General features: G+C 46.4%; 2 protein-coding genes and 1 pseudogene across 3 annotated transcripts in view; 1 reads left to right on the forward strand and 2 right to left on the reverse strand.

Moving 5' to 3' along the window:
• The window catches only part of RPA2 (replication protein A2), a 342,664-nt gene extending 332,842 nt beyond the window's left edge, over nucleotides 1-9,822 (reverse strand). Inside the window, exon 1 of the mRNA XM_050795800.1 lies at nucleotides 9,657-9,822. Within this exon, the coding sequence (XP_050651757.1) occupies nucleotides 9,657-9,775 (119 nt within the window). The 5' untranslated portion in view covers nucleotides 9,776-9,822. The remainder of the gene's footprint in view (nucleotides 1-9,656) is intronic.
• LOC126958026 (dnaJ homolog subfamily C member 8) overlaps nucleotides 1-18,201 on the reverse strand; it is a 614,804-nt gene that overhangs the window by 27,417 nt on the left and 569,186 nt on the right. The window contains exon 2 of one of the 2 annotated variants that reach the window (XM_050796069.1): nucleotides 4,634-4,738. In XM_050796069.1, coding sequence (XP_050652026.1) covers nucleotides 4,634-4,711 — 78 coding nt within the window. In that variant the 5' untranslated portion in view covers nucleotides 4,712-4,738. Of the gene's footprint in view, nucleotides 1-4,633; nucleotides 4,743-18,201 lie in introns of those variants that run through there. The other variant, XM_050796076.1, reaches the window with a different exon arrangement.
• Nucleotides 1,343-1,916, forward strand: LOC126958439 (40S ribosomal protein S27-like; annotated as a pseudogene).

Below are 18,201 nucleotides of genomic sequence, written 5' to 3' on the forward strand. Positions count from 1 at the left end.
AAACTTCATTAATAGAATTCAATAACAAACTGAATTGTTTATCTTAACACAACGTTCACTGATATGTTCAACAAACATTTATTTGTGTGTTTACCATGTGCAAGACATTTTGATAAACGCTTTGAGAAATTACAACTACCATTTGTTGAATTTTAATATAAAAACCTTACATGTATTTATTAATCTCAACAACCCTATGTGGTAGATACTGCTACTGTACCTATTTCACAGATAAGAATACTGAGGCTTAGAGAAGATAACTGACTTGTTCCCAATTATCCAACTTGTAAGCCAGAATTTTAACCCCAACAGTTTGACCCCACAGCATGCATCAAGAGGATTCAAAGATAAATAAGTCACAGCCTTTAAAGAACTTCCACTTTAATGACAGAAGATGTGCTTGTGTGTGGTTATACTTCATTTACAGCTTTTAATTTTAAGGAAAAAAAAAAAATAGGCTGGGCACAGTGGCACATGTCTGTAATCCCAGCACTTTGGGAGGCCAGGGTGGGCAGATCACGAGGTCAGGAGATGGAGTCCATCCTGGCCAACATGGTGAAACCCCATCTCTACTAAAACTACAAAATATTAGCCGGGCGTGGTGGCATGGCCTGTAGTCCCAGATACTCAGGAGGCTGAGGCAGGAGAATCACTTGAACCCCAGGGATAGGGGTTACAGGGAGCCAAGATCACACCACTGGACTCCAGCAGCCTGGGCGACACCGCGAGACTCCATCTCAAAAAAAAAAAAAAAAAAAAAAAAAAGAGATTTCTCTGTGGGGGGAAAAAAAAGAAAAAAAATTTAAAGAGCAAAAAAAGGAAAAATACAATCACAGTAAGACATAAACTATGAGCAGCATTTAAAACTGTTGATGGGAAGGAACAAATAACTCCACCACCTAATTCTAATAGTGTTAGGAAAAATCCCTGACTTGGCCAGGTGCAGTAGCTGTCACCTGTAATCCCAGCATTGTGGGAGGCTGAGGTGGGTGGATTGCTTGAGCTCAGGAGTTTGAGACAAGCCTGGGCAACACGGCGAAACCCCGTCTCTATTTTTAATTTTAAAAAAAAGAAAGAAAGAAAAAAGAAAAATCCCTGACCTGAAGACAATGCCAGGGAGAACAAGCACCAGGCAGTCCCAGGAAAACATTCTTGGTGTCACTGTCAGAGTTGGAATGCTAGTTGGAATGAATCTCTGGTATGCTATATATCATCTTTATTCCTATGGCCAAAACAAGGTTGGAAAGAATTTCATTAACATAGAAAGTCATTCCTTCTAGACATCTTCCCTCTTCACTCTATGAAAACAGGATTTTTTTTCCTCTTTTGTTCACTACCATATCCCCAACACCTAAATAGCACACTAGTACACTTCAAATGTTCAATAAACCATCTGTTAAATGAATGAGGCCAGTGTGGTGGCTTATGCCCGTAATCCCAGCACTTTGGGAATGTGAGGTAGGAGGATCACTTGAGCGCAGGAATTCAAGACCAACCTGAGCAACATGGCAAGACCCTATCTCTATTTTTTAAAAAAATGACTGAAGCCTTTTTTCCAGCGGTGACGACCTACCCACACAAGAACATGCCTCTCACAAAGGATCTCCTTCATCCCTTCCCAGAAGAGAAGAGGAAACACAAGAAGAAACGCCTGGTGCAGAGCCCCAATTTCTACTTCATGGATGTGAAATGCCCAGGATGCTATAAAATCACCATGGTCTTCAGCCATGCACAAACGGTAGTTTTGTGTGTTGGCTGTTCCACTGTCCTCTGCCAGCCTACAGGATGAAAAGCAAGGCTTACAGAAGGATGTTCCTTTAGGAGGAAGCAGCACTAAAGGCACTCTGAATCAAGATGAGTGGGAAACCATCTCAATAAACACATGTTGGATAAAAAAAAAAAAATGAAGCATCCTTCCTTAGATATTTTTTCCCATCCAATTCAAACAAACAAAGATTGCTATTTGGTTTTTTGTTTGTTTTTGTTTTTTTGAGAAGGGGTCTTGCTCTGTCACCCAGGGTGTACTGCAGTGACAGAAGACAGATCATGGCTCACTGCAACCTCCACCTCCTGGGCTCAAGTGATCCTCCAATCCTCCCACCTCAGCCGTCAGAGCAGCTGAGACTACAGGTAGCGCCTGCCAGGTGTCTAAACCTAAATTTAGTACTTTGGAGAAACTACTATGTAACAAGCACTGTTACAAATGCAAGAAATAAAAGATGAATGTGATACGGTCCTTAACCCTGAATAGCTCACAGCCTGCTGGGGAGCAACTCCATATCTCAAACCCATGCCAACCTAGAGATCCCATCTTCTGCCTTGTTGAACCCTAAGAAAGATGCTTCCACTTTATTTTTTTATGAAACGCTTTCTTATACAATAACTTTAGTACTCATGAAAATGTTTATTTTAAAATTAAAATTAATTCTCTTGTCAAGCACAGTCGTTCATGCCTGTAATCCCAACACTTTGGGAGGCCAAGGCGGGAGGACTGCTTGAGCCCAGGAGTTTCAGACCAGCCTGGGCAACACAGAAAGATCCTGTCACTACAAAGAAATACAAAAATCAGCCAGGCGGCCGGGCGCGGTGGCTCACGCCTGTAATCCCAGCGCTTTGGGAGGCCGAGACGGGCGGATCACAAGGTCAGGAGATCGAGACTATCCTGGCTAACACGGTGAAACCCCGTCTCTACTAAAAAATACAAAAACTAGCTGGGCGCGGTGGCGGACGCCTGTAGTCCCAGCTACTCGGGAGGCTGAGGCAGGAGAATGGCGTGAACCCGGGAGGCGGAGCTTGCAGTGAGCCGAGATCCGGCCACTGCACTCCAGTCTGGGCGACAAAGCGAGACTCTGTCTCAACAACAACAACAACAACAACAACAACAACAACAAAAAAAAAAAAAAATCAGCCAGGCATAGTGGCACGAGCTTGTAGTCCCAGCTACTGATGTGGGAGAATCACTTGAGCCCAGGAGGCAGAAGTTGTGCACTCCAGCTTGGGCAAGAGTGAGACTCTGTCTCAAAATAAATAAATAAAGAGTTTGAGGCAAGTCTGGGCAACATGGTGAAACCCCCGTCTCTACCAAAAATACAAAAATTAGCCAGGCGTGGTGGCAGGCACCTGTAATCCCAGCTACTTGGGAGGCTGAGGCGGGAGAATTGCTTGAACCCGAGAGGCGGAGGTTGCAGTGGGCCAAGATCATGCCACGGCACTCCAGGCCTGGGCGACAAGAGCAAAACTCCGTCTCAAAAAAAAAAAAAAAAAGAAGAAGAATAATTCAATCCCAGTCCAGTCAGGTTAACTATCTTCCAATAATTTTTATTTTATTTTTTTAGACAGAGTCTCGCTCTGTCACCTAGGTTGGAGTGCAGTGGTGCTATCTCGGCTCACTGCAAGCTCCGCCTCCCGGATTCACGCCATTCTCCTGCCTCAGCCTCCTGAGTAGCTGGGACTACAGGCATCCGCCACCACGCCCGGCTAATTTTTTGTATTTTTAGTAGAGATGGGGTTTCACCGTGGTCTCAATCTCCTGACCTCGTGATCCGCCCATCTCGGCCTCCCAAAGTGCTGGGATTACAGGCGTGAGCCGCCGCGCCCGCCAAGAATTTTTTTTTCTATCCTTTTTTTTCTTCTTTTTAAAGAGACAGGGTCTCTGTCACCAAGGATGGAGTGCAGTGGTCCGATCATAGCTCACTGCAGCCTCGAGCTTTTGGGTTCCTCCCGCCTGGGCCTCCCAAAGTGCTAGGATTACGGATGTGAGCCACTGTGCCCAGCCCCTTGCAATAATTTAATCTGAGATTCTGACTCAGACAGGGTCTCCCTCTGTCGCCAAGGATGGAGTGCAGTGGTCCGATCATAGCTCACTGCAGCCTCAAGCTTCAGGGTTCCTCCCGCCTGGGTCTCCCAAAGTGCTGGAATTACAGATGTGAGCCACTGTGCCCAGCCCCTTGCAAGAATTTAATCTGAGATTCTGACTCCAAAAGGCATGCTTTTATTTCATTTATTCATTCATTCACTCAACAAGTATTTACTGAGCATCCACTAAATACTAGGCGCTGGAGATTCGATAGTAAAGGAGGCTCAGAACATGCCCACTGCTGTCCTAACATACCACCGAGCAAGCTGTAACCTACTTTAAGGCCCCAAACTATTTCACCTCCCTAAACCTCAGGTTCGTCATCTATAAAGGGGGGGTAATATAATGCCTAACTGGCATGATGCACAGTGCCTGGCGTTAGTGAATGGCAGAAACAACCACTAAAACAACTCATTACAGAGGACTAAGAAACGTCTTGGGGGACAAGAAGGCTAAGTCACTCCCAGGAAGGGCCCAGCCTCTGCCAGCCCCCGACTCCGCGGACTTGGGGCACTCTGCCCGCGCGCCCGCACTACGTTGGACGCACTCGCCACCTCCCTCGATAGGTCGAACACCATCCCCTCTTTCGTTGCCCAGGGGATCTCCCAGCAGCTATCAGTGGGAGACGCTCACACACCCCCAGACCCCCGCCACCCCGAAGATTGGACTGAAGGAATCGCCCAACGGTCCAGGCCAGGCGGCCACTGCCTTTGTCCACCGGGAAAGCAGATCTGGGAGAGGTCGCCCCGGTGCCACTACTCCTCACTCTGTGTTCACCTCACTGTAGAAGGTCATAAAGGCTTCCTCGGTGCTGCCTCCGCTGCCCGAAGTCCCGCTCTCTCCTGAAGCCGCCATTTCCCCGGCCCAGCCACCACGTGACCCGTCTGCGCAGGCGTCGCCCCACGTGATTCTTACAGGTCCGCCCCTCTAGCCCCGCCTCCCGTCTGAGAGGTTCTTAAAGGGCTCGCAGCCCAGCCAAGCACTTTAAACCTAGGTGGCCTTTTTAACATTTAAACGAATTACACATAACATATAATTAACCACTTTAAAGTAAATTATTTGCTTAATTTATTGTTGTTAGGTAAAAAAATAATAAAAGAAAAAGTGAATAATTCAGTGAGTTTATTTATTTATTTATTTATTTTTGAGACAGGATCTCTGTGGTCCAGGTTGCAGTCGAGTGGTGCAATCACAGCTCACTGCAGCCTCGACCTCCCAAGCTCAAGCGATTCTCTCACTTCAGCCTTCGTAGCTGGGACTGCAGGCACGCACCACCATGCCCGGCTAATTTTATGTACTTTTGTAGAGACGGGGTCTTGCCATGTTGCCCAGGCCTCCGGAAGTACAGGAATTACAGGCATGAGCCACTGTGCCCAGTGGTCTTTAGAACATTCACAATGTTCTGCAACCACCATGTCTATCTGGTTCCAAAATAGTTTCATCACCTCAAAAGGAGACTTAGTACTAAGGTTTTCTTGTTTTGTTTTGTTTTTGTTTGTTTTTTGTTTTGTTTTGTTTAGAGACGGAGTCTCACTCTGTCACCCAGGCTGGAGTGCAGTGGTGCGATCTTGGCTCACAGTAACCTCCGCCTCCCGGTTCCAGTGATTCTCCTGCCTTAGCTTCCCGAGTAGCTGGGATTACAGACACACACCACCATCATGCCCGGCTAATTTTTATATTTTTAGTAGAGACGGATTTTCACCATGTTGGCCAGGATGGTCTACGATCTCCTGACGTCGTAATCCACTCACCTTGGCCTCCCAAAGTGCTGGGATTACAGGCGTGAGCCACCGCGCCTGGCCAAAGAGACCTAGTACCTATTAAGCAGTTACTCCCTATTCGGCCGCTCTCCCCAGTCCCTGAAAACAAGCAATCTGTGTTTTATCTATATGGATTTACCTATTCCGGATATTTCACGTAAATGGAATTAAACAAAATACCAGGCAGGGCTGCTATTTTCTTAACTAAAATATGATCAACAAAGCCAGTTTTACTATTTCATACAAAACAAAGAAGGTTTGTTTTGTTTTGTTTTGTTTTTTTGAGACAGAGTCTTGCTCTGTTGCCCAGGCTGGAGTGCAGTGGCATGATCTTGGCTCACTGCAGCCTCCGCCTCCCAGGTTCAAGTGGTTCTCCTGCCTCAACCTCCTGAGTAGCTGAGATTACAGGCACGTGTCACCACACCCAGCTAATTTTTGTATTTTTAGTAGAGATGGGGTTAGTCAGGCTGGTCTCGAACTCCTGACCTCGTGATCCACCCGCCTCGGCCTCCCGAAGTGCTGGGATTACAGGTATAAGCCACCACACCCAGGCCCAAAGAAGGTATTTTTATAATCATCAATCAGGTAGATAATCTGGCCCAATTCTCTCATCTAAAAAAGAAGAAACAGAGAAGAGAAAATGACTTAGAGAAGAGCTATAAACTTCATGAAAGTAAAGACTACTATTGTCTTGTTCACATTCATTAGATGGATGAAGGGAGGTCAAGGTTAAGCTTTCACTAGACAGAATCCTACTTATCTTTTTTTGTTTTTTGAGAGACAGTTTCCCTCTTGTTGCCCAGGCTGGAGTGCAATGGTGTGATCTTGGCTCACTGCAACCTCAGCTTCCTGGGTTCAAGCATTCTGCTGCCTCAGCCTCCCCAGTAGCTGGGATTACAGGCATGTGCCACCACTCCCAGCTAATTTATTTATTTATTTATTTATTTATTTATTTATTTATTTATTTTGTGACAGTTTCTCTCTTGTTGATCAGGCTGGAGTGCAATGGCGTGATCTTGGCTCACTGCAATCCCTGCCTCCCAGGTTCAAGCGATTCTCCTGCCTCAGCCTCCCGAGTAGCTGAGATTACAGACATGTGCCACGATGCCCGGCTAATTTTTTGTATTTTGTTTTAGTAGAGATGGGGTTTCTCCATGTTGGTCAGGCTGGTCTCGAACTCCCAACCTCAGGTGATCTGCCCGCCTCGGCCTCCCAAAGTGCTGGGATTACAGGTGTGAGCCACCGTGCCCAGCCTGCTCTTTTCTACTGCATTGCACCACATTGCCAAAAGTGCAGTTATTAAGCCCATTCAACAATATGTTGTTAACAACAACAAAAAAAAAAAACTAAAATATTTTTAAAAGGTTTATTCTGAGCCAATATGAGTAACCATAGCTTGGGGAAACACAGTCTTAAGAGGTCCTAGGAAATTGTGCCTGAGGTGGTCAAGTTATAATGTGGGTTTTCTTTTTTTTTTTTTTTTTTTGAGACGGAGTCTCGCTTTGTCACCAGGCTGGAGTGCAGTGGCACGATCTCGGCTCGCTGCAACCTCCGCGTCCCAGGTTCAAGAGATTCTCCTGCACATGCCACCACACCCAGCTAATTTTTGTATTTTTAGTAGAGATGGAGTTATACCATGTTGGCCAGGATGGTCTCAATCTCTTGACCTCGGGATCTGCCCGCCTTGCCCTCCCAAAGTGCTGGGATTACAGACATCAGCCACCGTGTCCCACTTATAATTTGGTTTTTCTTGAGGGTTGCTTTTGTTTTGAGACAGAATCTTGCTCTGTTACCCAGCAGGCTGGAGTGCAGTGGTGCCATCTTAGCTTATTATCATCTTGAACTCCTAGGCCCAAGATATCCTCCCAAGTAGCTAGGATTACAAGGCATGTACCACCATGCCAGGCTAATTTTGGGGGGAAAAGGGGCTAGAGATGATGTCTCACTACGTCACCCAGGGTGGTCTCAAACTCCTGGCGTCAAGTGATCCTCCTGCCTTGGCCTCCCAAAATACTGGGATAACAGGCATAAGCCACCAAGCCCAGCCCACAGTTTGGTTTCATACGTTTCAGGGAGACAGGAGTTACAGACAAAGACATAAACAAATACATGAAAGATATACATTGGTTTGGCCCAAAAAGGCAGGATACCTTGAAGCACGGGATCAGAGTTTATAGGTGGATTCAGAGATTCTTTAATTTGCAATTGGTTAAAGGAGTAAAGTTTAGTCTAAAAATTTGGAGTCAGCGGGCGGGGCGCAGTGCCTGTAATCCCAGGACTTTGGGAGGCCAAGGTGGACAGATCACAAGGTCAAGAGATTGAAACCATCCTGGCCAACATGGTGAAACCCCATCTCTAATAAAAATACAAAAATTAGCAAGGCATGGTGCCGTGGGACTGTAGTCCCAGCTACTTGGGAGGCTGAGGCAGGAGAATCACTAACCCGGGAGGCCTAGGTTGCAGTGAGCAGAGATTGTGCTACTGCACTCCAGCCAGGCAACAGAGCAAGACTCTGTCTCAAAAAAAAAAAAAAGAAGAAGAAGAAGAAGAAGAAGAAGAAGAAGAAGAAGAAGAAGAAGAAGAAGAAGAAGAAGAAGAAGAAGAAGAAGAAGAAGAAGAAAAGAAAAAAATTGGAGTCAGCAGAAAGAAATGTTTAAGATGTTTAAGACAAGGAAGTCTGTTAGCCAATACATTGGGTTGGAGTGACCTCTAAAGGTGTGTGACTTAACTGTCATATGACATAGCCTTAAGTCCTGTTTATAATTTGGTACCTTATTTACACAAAGAGTGCAGTTTGCTAAGCTTATGCTCTTTATTTCAACATTAATGCTGGTCAGTTGTTGTGCTTAAACACTAAAAGAGAGGGGACATAACAAGATGTGCTTCTGACCTCCCTTACTGTCATGGCTGGAAATTCAGTTTTTTGGGTTTTGTTTGTTTGGGCTTTTTGTTTTGTTTTGTTTTTGAGACCGAGTCTCACTCTGTTGCCCAGGCTGGAGTGTGGTGGCACGATCTCGGCTCACTACAAGCTCTGCCTCCCAGGTTGCAGCGATTCTCCTGCCTCAGCCTCCCAAGTAGCTGGGACTACAGGCACGTGCCACCACGCCTGGCTAATGTTTGTATTTTTTAGTAGAGACAGGGTTTCACTATATTGGCCAGGCTGGTCTCGAACTTCACCTTGTGATCCAACCGCCTCGGCCTCCCAAAGTGCTGGGATTACAGGCGTGAGCCACCGCACCCGGCCCAGTTTTTTGTTTTGGGGGTTTTTTTTGAGACCAATATCACTCTGTCGCCCAGGCTGGAGTGCAGCGGTGGCGGGATCTTGGCTCACTGCAACCTCCGCCTCCCGAGTTCAGGCCGATTCTCCTGTCTCAGCCTCCTGAGTAGCTGCGATTACAGGCGCATGCCACCACACCCGGCTGATACTTGTTTTTTTAAGTAGAGACGGGGTTTCCCCATGTTGGTCAGGCTGGTCTCGAACTGCGGACCTCAGGTGATCCACCCACCTCGGCCTCCCAAAGTATTGGGATTACAGGCGTGAACCACCGCGCCCGGCCAGAACACTGGCACTTCTCATAACAAATGAACGCGATTTACGTGTATCTAAGCCGCAGCACATTGGACGTCGGTATCCCGGACATCAGCATCCTGGACACAGCTCCCAAACCCCAAATTCCCCCATTTTATTGATGGTAGCAGGCCAGGGAAGGGAAAACTTCCTTTGGGCTTTGAATATTAACGACTTTAGGGTTGAAATCGTGGGCAGGAGGTGAACGCCACGCCTCATTCTGATGGGTCCAAGAGCCGAAATTTCGGCTTCTAGCACTCTCCTCACCCAGCTCTCCAAACTCCCCCATCATTCTTCTTTCCAGTCCTTTGGCCCTGAGCCCTTGCTAGTTGGCCAAGAATAAACTCGTCTCTTGCTCGGGATTCGCTGTGAGCTCCGGGAAGCCCGCCTCCGCTCTCCCGTGATTCGCTACTCCTGTGTTCATCCGCCACTCCGTCGACCAGATTGGGTGCTTGGCCGTCCCCGCGCCATTAGCGCGTAACGAGGTACAGCTTGCTGCGGCAGAGACGCCAGAGGTGCAGCTCCAGCAGCAATGGCAGTAACGGCGTTGGTGGCGCGGACGTGGCTTGGCGTGTGGGGCGTGAGGACCATGCAAGCCCGAGGCTTCGGCTCGGATCAGGTACGCTGCGGCAGTGTCCGCTGCTCCAGCCCCGAGGGCGGATCCCATCTTCGCTTCCCTACTTTTATCAGTGTCCCTGTCTCTCTGCAGTCCGAGAATGTCGACCGGGGCGCGGGCTCCATCCGGGAAGCCGGTGGGGCCTTCGGAAAGAGAGAGCAGGCTGAAGAGGAACGATATTTCCGGTGAGGCTCACCGGGTCCCAAGTCCAGCCCTAGATCTCCCAGGGCCTTCCAATCCTTAAACTGCCAGTCGCCCCACCCGTTTCCTTGGTGCCTTGGGCGCCCCATCCCCCAACAGAACTCCCGGGCCCCAATCTGGTATACCCTAACCCTTGATGTCCCAAGTTGCCACTTACAGGGCACTCCCAGTTCCCTGCACAACAGTTTCAGGCCCCCAAACCATTTCTACCGGCGGGTCTCCAAAACATCCCACGGCTCAACTCCTCCTTTATCATTACCATCTCCCGCGTGGAGTTCTCCTCGGGTGGTGCGAAACGCCCCCAGATTCTTCGCACATTATCTAGATCCGACCGTCTAACGTTTGCCTCCCAGCCTGACTCCCGCGGCCCTCACCCACCTGTCACCCCCTCTACGCTCTCCTTCCTCCCCAGCACGCCTTAGCTTTGCAAGCCTGCATGCATTCAGGCTTCTCAGGTGTTTCTAGACCCCCGACTCCGCAAGAGTGAGGATCATGGGAGCTGGTCATGGGAGCTACTTAGGGTTGGACTACACCATCTCCTAAAGGCTTTTGCCCTACTCAGCCCAGCCTAGATCTGTGGATTTCCCGCTCCTGCTTAGAAGTATGGAGTGGGCTGGGCCTCCCTTTACCAGCCCTGAGTTATCTTTAACTGACTTCTGTCCACTCTGGAGAGCAGTGAGGAATTAATCTTGCTTTTGCTTGTCCTTTGGCCTTTCATTTCTGCCTTCTGTTGAGAATTATCACCATGACACCTGCCATACCGTATAGAGAGCCAAGGTACTGCTGTTAGAGACTATCTAATTGATCCCTTCATTTTGTAGTTAAGGAAAACTGAGGCCTAAATGTGGCCAAACCAACATTGTAATCCAGTCCCTTCTTGGTACCTAAATTGAACTGCCAAATACTGCCCATGCAGGAGACCTTTTATTGGCCTTACAGCGGGCCATTCATTTCTATAGGCAAAGAAAGCTCTAGACAGATTGGAATAGGAAATGGATATTTGCCTTTTAACCACACCCCTTTGTCCCCATTTTGTTCCTTTTTTTTTCCCCCTCTAAAGGGGTTCCCTGGGTTGTTCCCCTCATAAGGTATTAGGGACTTGTGTCACATCTCTCTGGAGTTTTCTATTTTAAAGAGGAATCTGAAAGCAATAAGATCTTAATGATGGAATTTAAGCCACTAGCACCAGTGAAATCATTTTGGTCTTCTTAAGATGACTACACCTCAATTTAAGATGGGTTATTCTTTCACTAGTTGAGGAGTAGAAGAGGATGACCAGCCAGACTCCCATGGAACTGGGACTCCTATTCCTTGCTTAGACATTACGGGTTATGCTTAGAGATCTCTTTGGGGTGAAGGATTGAAATTAAACCCTGAGCCACCGTGTCCTTGTAGAGCACAGAGTAGAGAACAACTGGCAGCTTTGAAAAAACACCATGAAGAAGAAATCGTTCATCATAAGAAGGAGATTGAGCGTCTGCAGAAAGAAATTGAGCGGCATAAACAGAAGATCAAAACGCTAAAACATGATGATTAAGTGCACACAGTTCCCCATAGAATGGCACATGTCACTGCCCACTTCTGTGTAGACATGGTTCTGGTTTAATTAATATTTGTCTGTGTGCTACTAACAGATGATAATAAATTGTCATCAGTGAACTGTGTTTGATGCCTTCTTCTATCTGGAAGAGATAGACGGAAAGACACTAATGGACTGCTGAAATGGATTAGAGGGGTCCCTGCATCCAGGAGCCCACAGAAACGCACAGTGTGATAAGTGCTATGAAACAACACGAGTTGGGGGGATAGGTGTGACACAGACAAGGTACCCCCCCAGTCTAATTAGAGGTGTTCAGAGAAAGCTTCTTGAAGGATAAATCCCAATCTAAAGCATAAAGATCAGGAGGAGCCTGGAGATCCGAAGGAGTCATTGCTTCAAAAGATACAATTGGGCCAGGGGCGGTGGCTCATGCCTGTAATCCCAGCACTTTGGGAGGCCAAGGTGGGCGGATCACCTGAGGTCAGGAGTTCAAGACCAGCCTGGCCAAAATAGTAAAACCCCGTCTCTACTAAAAATAAAATTAGCCAGGTGTGGTGGCATGCACCTATAGTCCTAGCTACTCAGGAGGCTGAGGCAGGAAAATCAGTTGAACCTGGGAGGTGTAGGTTGCAGTGAGCTGAGACTGTGCCACTGCACTCCAGTCTGGGTGACAAAATGAGACTCCGTCTCAAAAAAAAAAAATACAATTGAAAGTACCATCAGTGGCCGGGCGCGGTGGCTCAAGCCTGTAATCCCAGCACTTTGGGAGGCCGAGACGGGCGAATCACGAGTTCAGGAGATCGAGACCATCCTGGCTAACACGGTGAAACCCCGTCTCTACTAAAATACAAAAAAAATTAGCCGGGCGAGGTGGCGGGCGCCTGTACTCCCAGCTACTCGGGAGGCTGAGGCAGGAGAATGGCGTGAACCCGGGAGGCGGGGCTTGCAGTGAGCTGAGATCCGGCCATTGCACTCCAGCCTGGGCAACAGAGCTAGACTCCGTCTCAAAAAAAAAAAAAAAAAAAAAGTACCATCAGTTAAAACAGCATTTTGCATGTTTAAAATGGTTTAGAGGAACCTAATATGAGCTAGTCATCCATGTTCTAATTTTGTAGATTGAGAGAACTAGAATTAGAAATCATGTGATTTATACAGTCACTTAGCACCTTGGCAGTAAGACTTGTGTCCAGGTTTTTTGACTCCTAAACCAAGTCTGTTAATAGCAGTAAATCAGAATTATTTCTTAGGTTATATTTTGCTTTGCCAAGTGTGTTTTTGTTTCAAATTAGACTTGAGGGCCTAGTATGACTAAATTATTATACAAACTAGTTATGTAACTTCTCTAGGCAAAAAAATTTTAGGTGACATTTGGGCCATTAGCAAAACGTTTTCAGTTCACCAGTTCAGTAGAGTATTTGCCCAGGATTGTAATGAGTTATTTGTTCTAAGACCCTATCTATCTCACAAGGGCCTCTAGGACCATTGAGTGATAAAAGCTTGGAGAAGTTGCATTGACCTTGTCCATACAGACAAAATACTAGATGATTTGACCTGCCCATGAAACTGAACACAGCCAGGTGTGGTGGTGTGTGCCTGTAGTTCAGCTACTTGGCAGTCTGAGGCAAGACGACTGCTTGAGCCCAGGAGTTCCAGACATGCCTGGGCAGCGTTTTAACCCCATCTGTTTTAAAAAAGAAAAAAAAAAAAGAAACTCTAAACTTTGAATTATAATGATTATAATGTTGCTGAATCTCAGTTCTTACTGAGGCCTCAGGAGTGCCTTGCAAGTGGCCAGCAACAAAATAACCTGAAAAGATGAAGTTCAACAAACAATCATACTAAATCAAATGCCTTTTATTTTAACATTATTAACAGTACAACACTTGAAAAGTTTAAAAATTGGAAACAAGTATTAGCAAACATCCTTCATTTTGCATATTTGTAACCAAAAAAAGGTATACAAAATCCCCTAATTTGTACATGATAGTGTTTTTTTGACTTATAATCAACAATTGCCTTACTAAGAGTGATGTTCCTGAATTGTTTCTTCAGTAAAGGTGTACCATAGGCTGTGTGCGATGGCTCATGCCTATCATCCCAGCACTTTGAGAGGCTGAGGTGGGTGGATCACCTGAGGTCAGGAGTTCAAGACCAGCCTGGCCAACATGGCAAAACACCATCTCTACTAAAAAACAAAAATTAGCCGGGTGTGGTGGTGGGCACCTGTAATCCCTGCTGCTAGAGAGGCTGAGGCAGGAGAATCATGAACCTGAGAGGCAGAGGTTGCAGTGAGCTGAGATTGTGCCACTGTACTCCAGCCTGGGAGACAGAGTGAAACTCCATCTCAACAACAACCAAAAAAAGATTAAATAGGCTAATTTAAATATATCTGAACTTTGTGAAAATGGTAACTCATGAACTTTTTGTTATGATATACCTGTGGTTAATTTTTCTATCATGCTGCAGTAAAAGCAAGATGTAAATACTGAGTAATGTCACAAACATGTTGGAATCCTAAAAGAATTTATGTGACATGAGCCAGTAACCACAGTAGGAATAGCACAGGTCATAGGTGGTTCTTAGAATCAGGATAATTTGGAAAGTACTACAGCAGTGGTTCCATAAGCCAGCAGTGTCAGCAGCACCTGGGAACTTGTTAGAAATGCAAATTCTCAGCGGGGCGTGGTGGCTCATGCCTGTAATCCCAGCACTTTGAGAGGCTGAGGTGGGTGGATCACCTGAGGTCAGGAGTTCAAGACCAGCCTGGCCAACATGGCAAAACACCATCTCTACTAAAAATACAAAAATTAGCCGGGTGTGGTGGTGGGCACCTGTAATCCCAGCTACTCGGGAGGCTGAGGCAGAAGAATCGCTTGAACCTGGGAGGCGGAGGTTGCAGTGAGCGAAGATCACGCCATTGCACTCCAGTCTGGGCAACAGAGTGAGACTCCATCTAAAAAAAAAAAAAAAAAAAAGAAATACAAATTATCAGGCCCCACCACAAACCTGCTGAAACTGGGGGGTTTGACTCAGCAATCCTTTAACAAGCCCTCCAGTTGGTTCTGTTACATATGCACTGAAGTTTGACAATAATTGTAGTACAGGTAGTTTCTCATGGAATCTGCTGGCATTTTTGGGTAAACACTTTTATAAAGACAGATTATTAGGTATAATAAAAGTAACTATATAGTTTAATGTAGTTCATAATATGATTGTGACTTTAGAATTTAGAAATAAATGGTTCTTGTATGGAGCTTGTTAACATTTGAGAACATAGCATTACACAGAATACAATTTGGGAAATACTTCACTTGTATAATATATTTATGCCTTAGTCAAAATTATTTTTGTCCTCCACCTCCCACTGCTTCACTTGACTAGCCTAAAAAAATAAAAAATAAAGTCCTCTTTGTTTACATGTAACAGAAACCAACAATCGCTGTCTAAAGGGGAAGAAAAAGAGTAATTTACTGTAGGAAATAGGGGCTATTGTCTCACAGAATCTCAAGAAGACTTCTGCAAACTAGACTCAGGAAAGAAAGGGACCGCAGTAGTCAGAGGAGTTCTGTGAACTACAGGAGCAGGTCTGTCTAAGAAACTTCCAAACCCTCTGTGTCAGAATCGTGCTGTCTGGGCTTGGTGCAGTGGCTCCCCCTCTAATCCTAGCACTTTGGGAGGCCGAGGCAGATGGATCACTTGAGCCCAGGAGCTTAAGACCAGCCTGGGCAACATGACCAAACCCCGTCTCTGCAGAAAAAAAAAAAAAAAAAAAAAGCCAGGAGTGGTGGTGCAGGCCTGCAGTCCTAGCTACCTGGGAGGCTGAGGTTGAAGTGAGCCATGATCACAGCACTGTATTCCAGCCTGGGCAACAGAGTGAGACCCTGTTTCCAAAAAAAGAAAAAAGAATCATTGGGGTGCTTTTTATATATTTATATATATATATATATATTTGAAAGAGTTCTATAGGATTTTATGCAGTGAAGTTATTTAACAATCGCAGAATTAATGGAGCACTTTAAAATTATTTGTTCATTAAATCTCATATTTTTAGCAAATAAATCCATTCCATTAGTTTAATTTTATAACCAAAGTAACCGAAGCAGGGAATTGTGAAACAACTTTCACAAGGTCGTATGATCAGGTTTGCGCTGATCAAGGTCTTCAGTACTCTTGCTCCTACAACCTTGAGTTGCAGTTCAAATCCAGTGCTTCAGCTGCCTATTAGCTCTCTCCTCAATGTGGGGAAGTGGGAGGTACATGGCTACCAGGGGATGGGTGGTAAAGGCAAGGGCTCCTGGAAGTAAATATAGAAATGCCAGCGGTTGGTGTTGGCATTAGCTTTTTGGCTGTGACATAAACCCCATCAGCATGTCCATGCATGCCTAGATGATGCAAACACATGTTTGCAATAGAGCCTAGTTTGAGATTTTCACGACAGTAAGTTTAAAGTTGTAGTTCTCAGGCTGGGCACAATGTCTCATGTGTATAATACCAGCACTTTGGGAGACCGAGGCAGGCGGATCACCTGAGGTCAGGAGTTTGAGAGCAACCTAGCCAATGTGGTGAAACCCCATCTCTACTAAAAATACAAGAATTAGCCAGGCATGGTGGCACACACCTGTCCAGCTACTTGGGAGACTGAGGCAAAAGAATCACTTGAACCCGGGAGGTGGAGGTTGCAGTGAGCCGAGATTGCACCACTGCATTCCAGCTTGGGCGACAGGGAGACTCCAACTCAAAAACAAGTAAAATAAAATAAAATAACAAAGTTGTAGTTCTCAGCACAGGTGGCACATTGACATATGTGGAGAGCTTTAAAACCTCCTCTGCAGCTGAGCGCGGTGGCTTACGCCTGTAATCCCAGCACTTAGGGAGGCTGAGGCGGGTGGATCACGCGGTCAAGAGATCAAGACCATCTTGGCTAACATGGAGAAACCCCGTCTCTACTAAAAATACAAAAATTGGCCGGGTGCGGTGACTCAAGCTTGTAATCCCAGCACTTTGGGAGGCCAAGACGGGCGGATCACGAGGTCAGGAGATCGAGACCATCCTGGCTAACATGGTGCACGGTGAAACCCTGTCTCTACTAAAAAATACAAAAAAAAACTAGCCGGGGCCGGGCGCGGTGGCTCAAGCCTGTAATCCCAGCACTTTGGGAGGCCGAGACGGGCGGATCACGAGGTCAGGAGATCGAGACCATCCTGGCTAACACAGTGAAACCCCATCTCTACTAAAAAATACAAAAAAAAAAACTAGCCGGGCAAGGTGGCGGGCGCCTGTAGTCCCAGCTACTCAGGAGGCTGAGGCAGGAGAATGGGGTAAATCTGGGAGGCGGAGCTTGCAGTGAGCCGAGATCTGGCCACTGCACTCCAGCCTGGGTGACAGAGCGAGACTCCGCCTCAAAAAAAAAAAAAAAAAAAAAAAAAAACTAGCCGGGCGAGGTGACAGGCGCCTGTAGTCCCAGCGACTCGGGAGGCTGAGGCAGGAGAATGGCGTAAACCCAGGAGGCGGAGCTTGCAGTGAGCTGAGATCTGGCCACTGCACCGCAGCCTGGGCGACAGAGCGAGACTCTGTCTCAAAAAACAAAAACAAAAACAAAAATTAGCCAGGCATGGTGGCACGCGCCTGTAGTCCCAGCTACTCAGGAGGCTGAGGCAGGAGAATTGCTTAAACCTGGGAGGCAGAGGTTGCAGAGAGCCAAGATCATGCCACTGCATTCCAGCCTGGGAGACAGAGTGAGACTGTCTCAAAAACAAAACAGAACAAAAACCTCTTCTGCTTCCCAGAAATGTAAAAAATAAACAAAACCTCGAGAGCAACTAAATCCAAATCTCCAAGAGTGAGGCCTGGGCATTGGTGTGAACATACTTTGTTTCATAGTGCTTCATTTTATTGAGCTTCACAAATACTGCCTTTTATAAAATTGAAGGTTTGTGGCAGCCTTACATCGAGCAAGTCTATTGGTGCCACTTTTCTAACATTATATGCTCACTTCATGCCTCAATGTCATATTTTGGCAATTCTCTCAATATTTCAGACTTTCCCCCTATTATCTATTAGGGTGATTTGTGATCAGTGATTTTTGATGTTACTTTTGTAATTGTTTTGGGGTCATGAACTTAATCGATAAATGTTTTTGTGTTCTGACTGTGACACCAACCTGCCATTTCCCTGTCTCTCTCCCTCTCCTTGGGCCTTCCTATTCCCTGAGACACAACAGTATTAGGCTAATTAATAACCCAACAGCAGGCTCTAAGTGTTTAGATGAAAGGAGTCATTTGTCTCCCTCTTTTTTGTGTGCTCTCACTTCTAAGTCAAAACCTAGAAATGAGTAAGCATAGTGAGGAAGGCATGTTGAAAGCAGAACTAGGCCAGGCACAGTGGCTCATACCTGTAATCCCTGCACTTTGGGAGGCCAAGGCAGGAGGATCACTTGAGACCAGGAGTTTGAGACCAGCCTGGGCAACAGAGCGAGACTTTGTCTCTACTAAAAAAAAAAGGAAAAAAAAGGCCAGGCGCGGTGGCTCAAGCCTGTAATCCCAGCACTTTGGGAGGCTGAGGCGGGCGGATCACGAGGTCAGGAGATCGAGATCATCCTGGCTAACACGGTGAAACCCCGTCTCTACTAAAAATACAAAAACATCAGCTGGGCATGGTGGC

Source organism: Macaca thibetana, chromosome 1 (genome assembly GCF_024542745.1).
Source record: "Macaca thibetana thibetana isolate TM-01 chromosome 1, ASM2454274v1, whole genome shotgun sequence".
NCBI lineage: Eukaryota > Metazoa > Chordata > Mammalia > Primates > Cercopithecidae > Macaca > Macaca thibetana.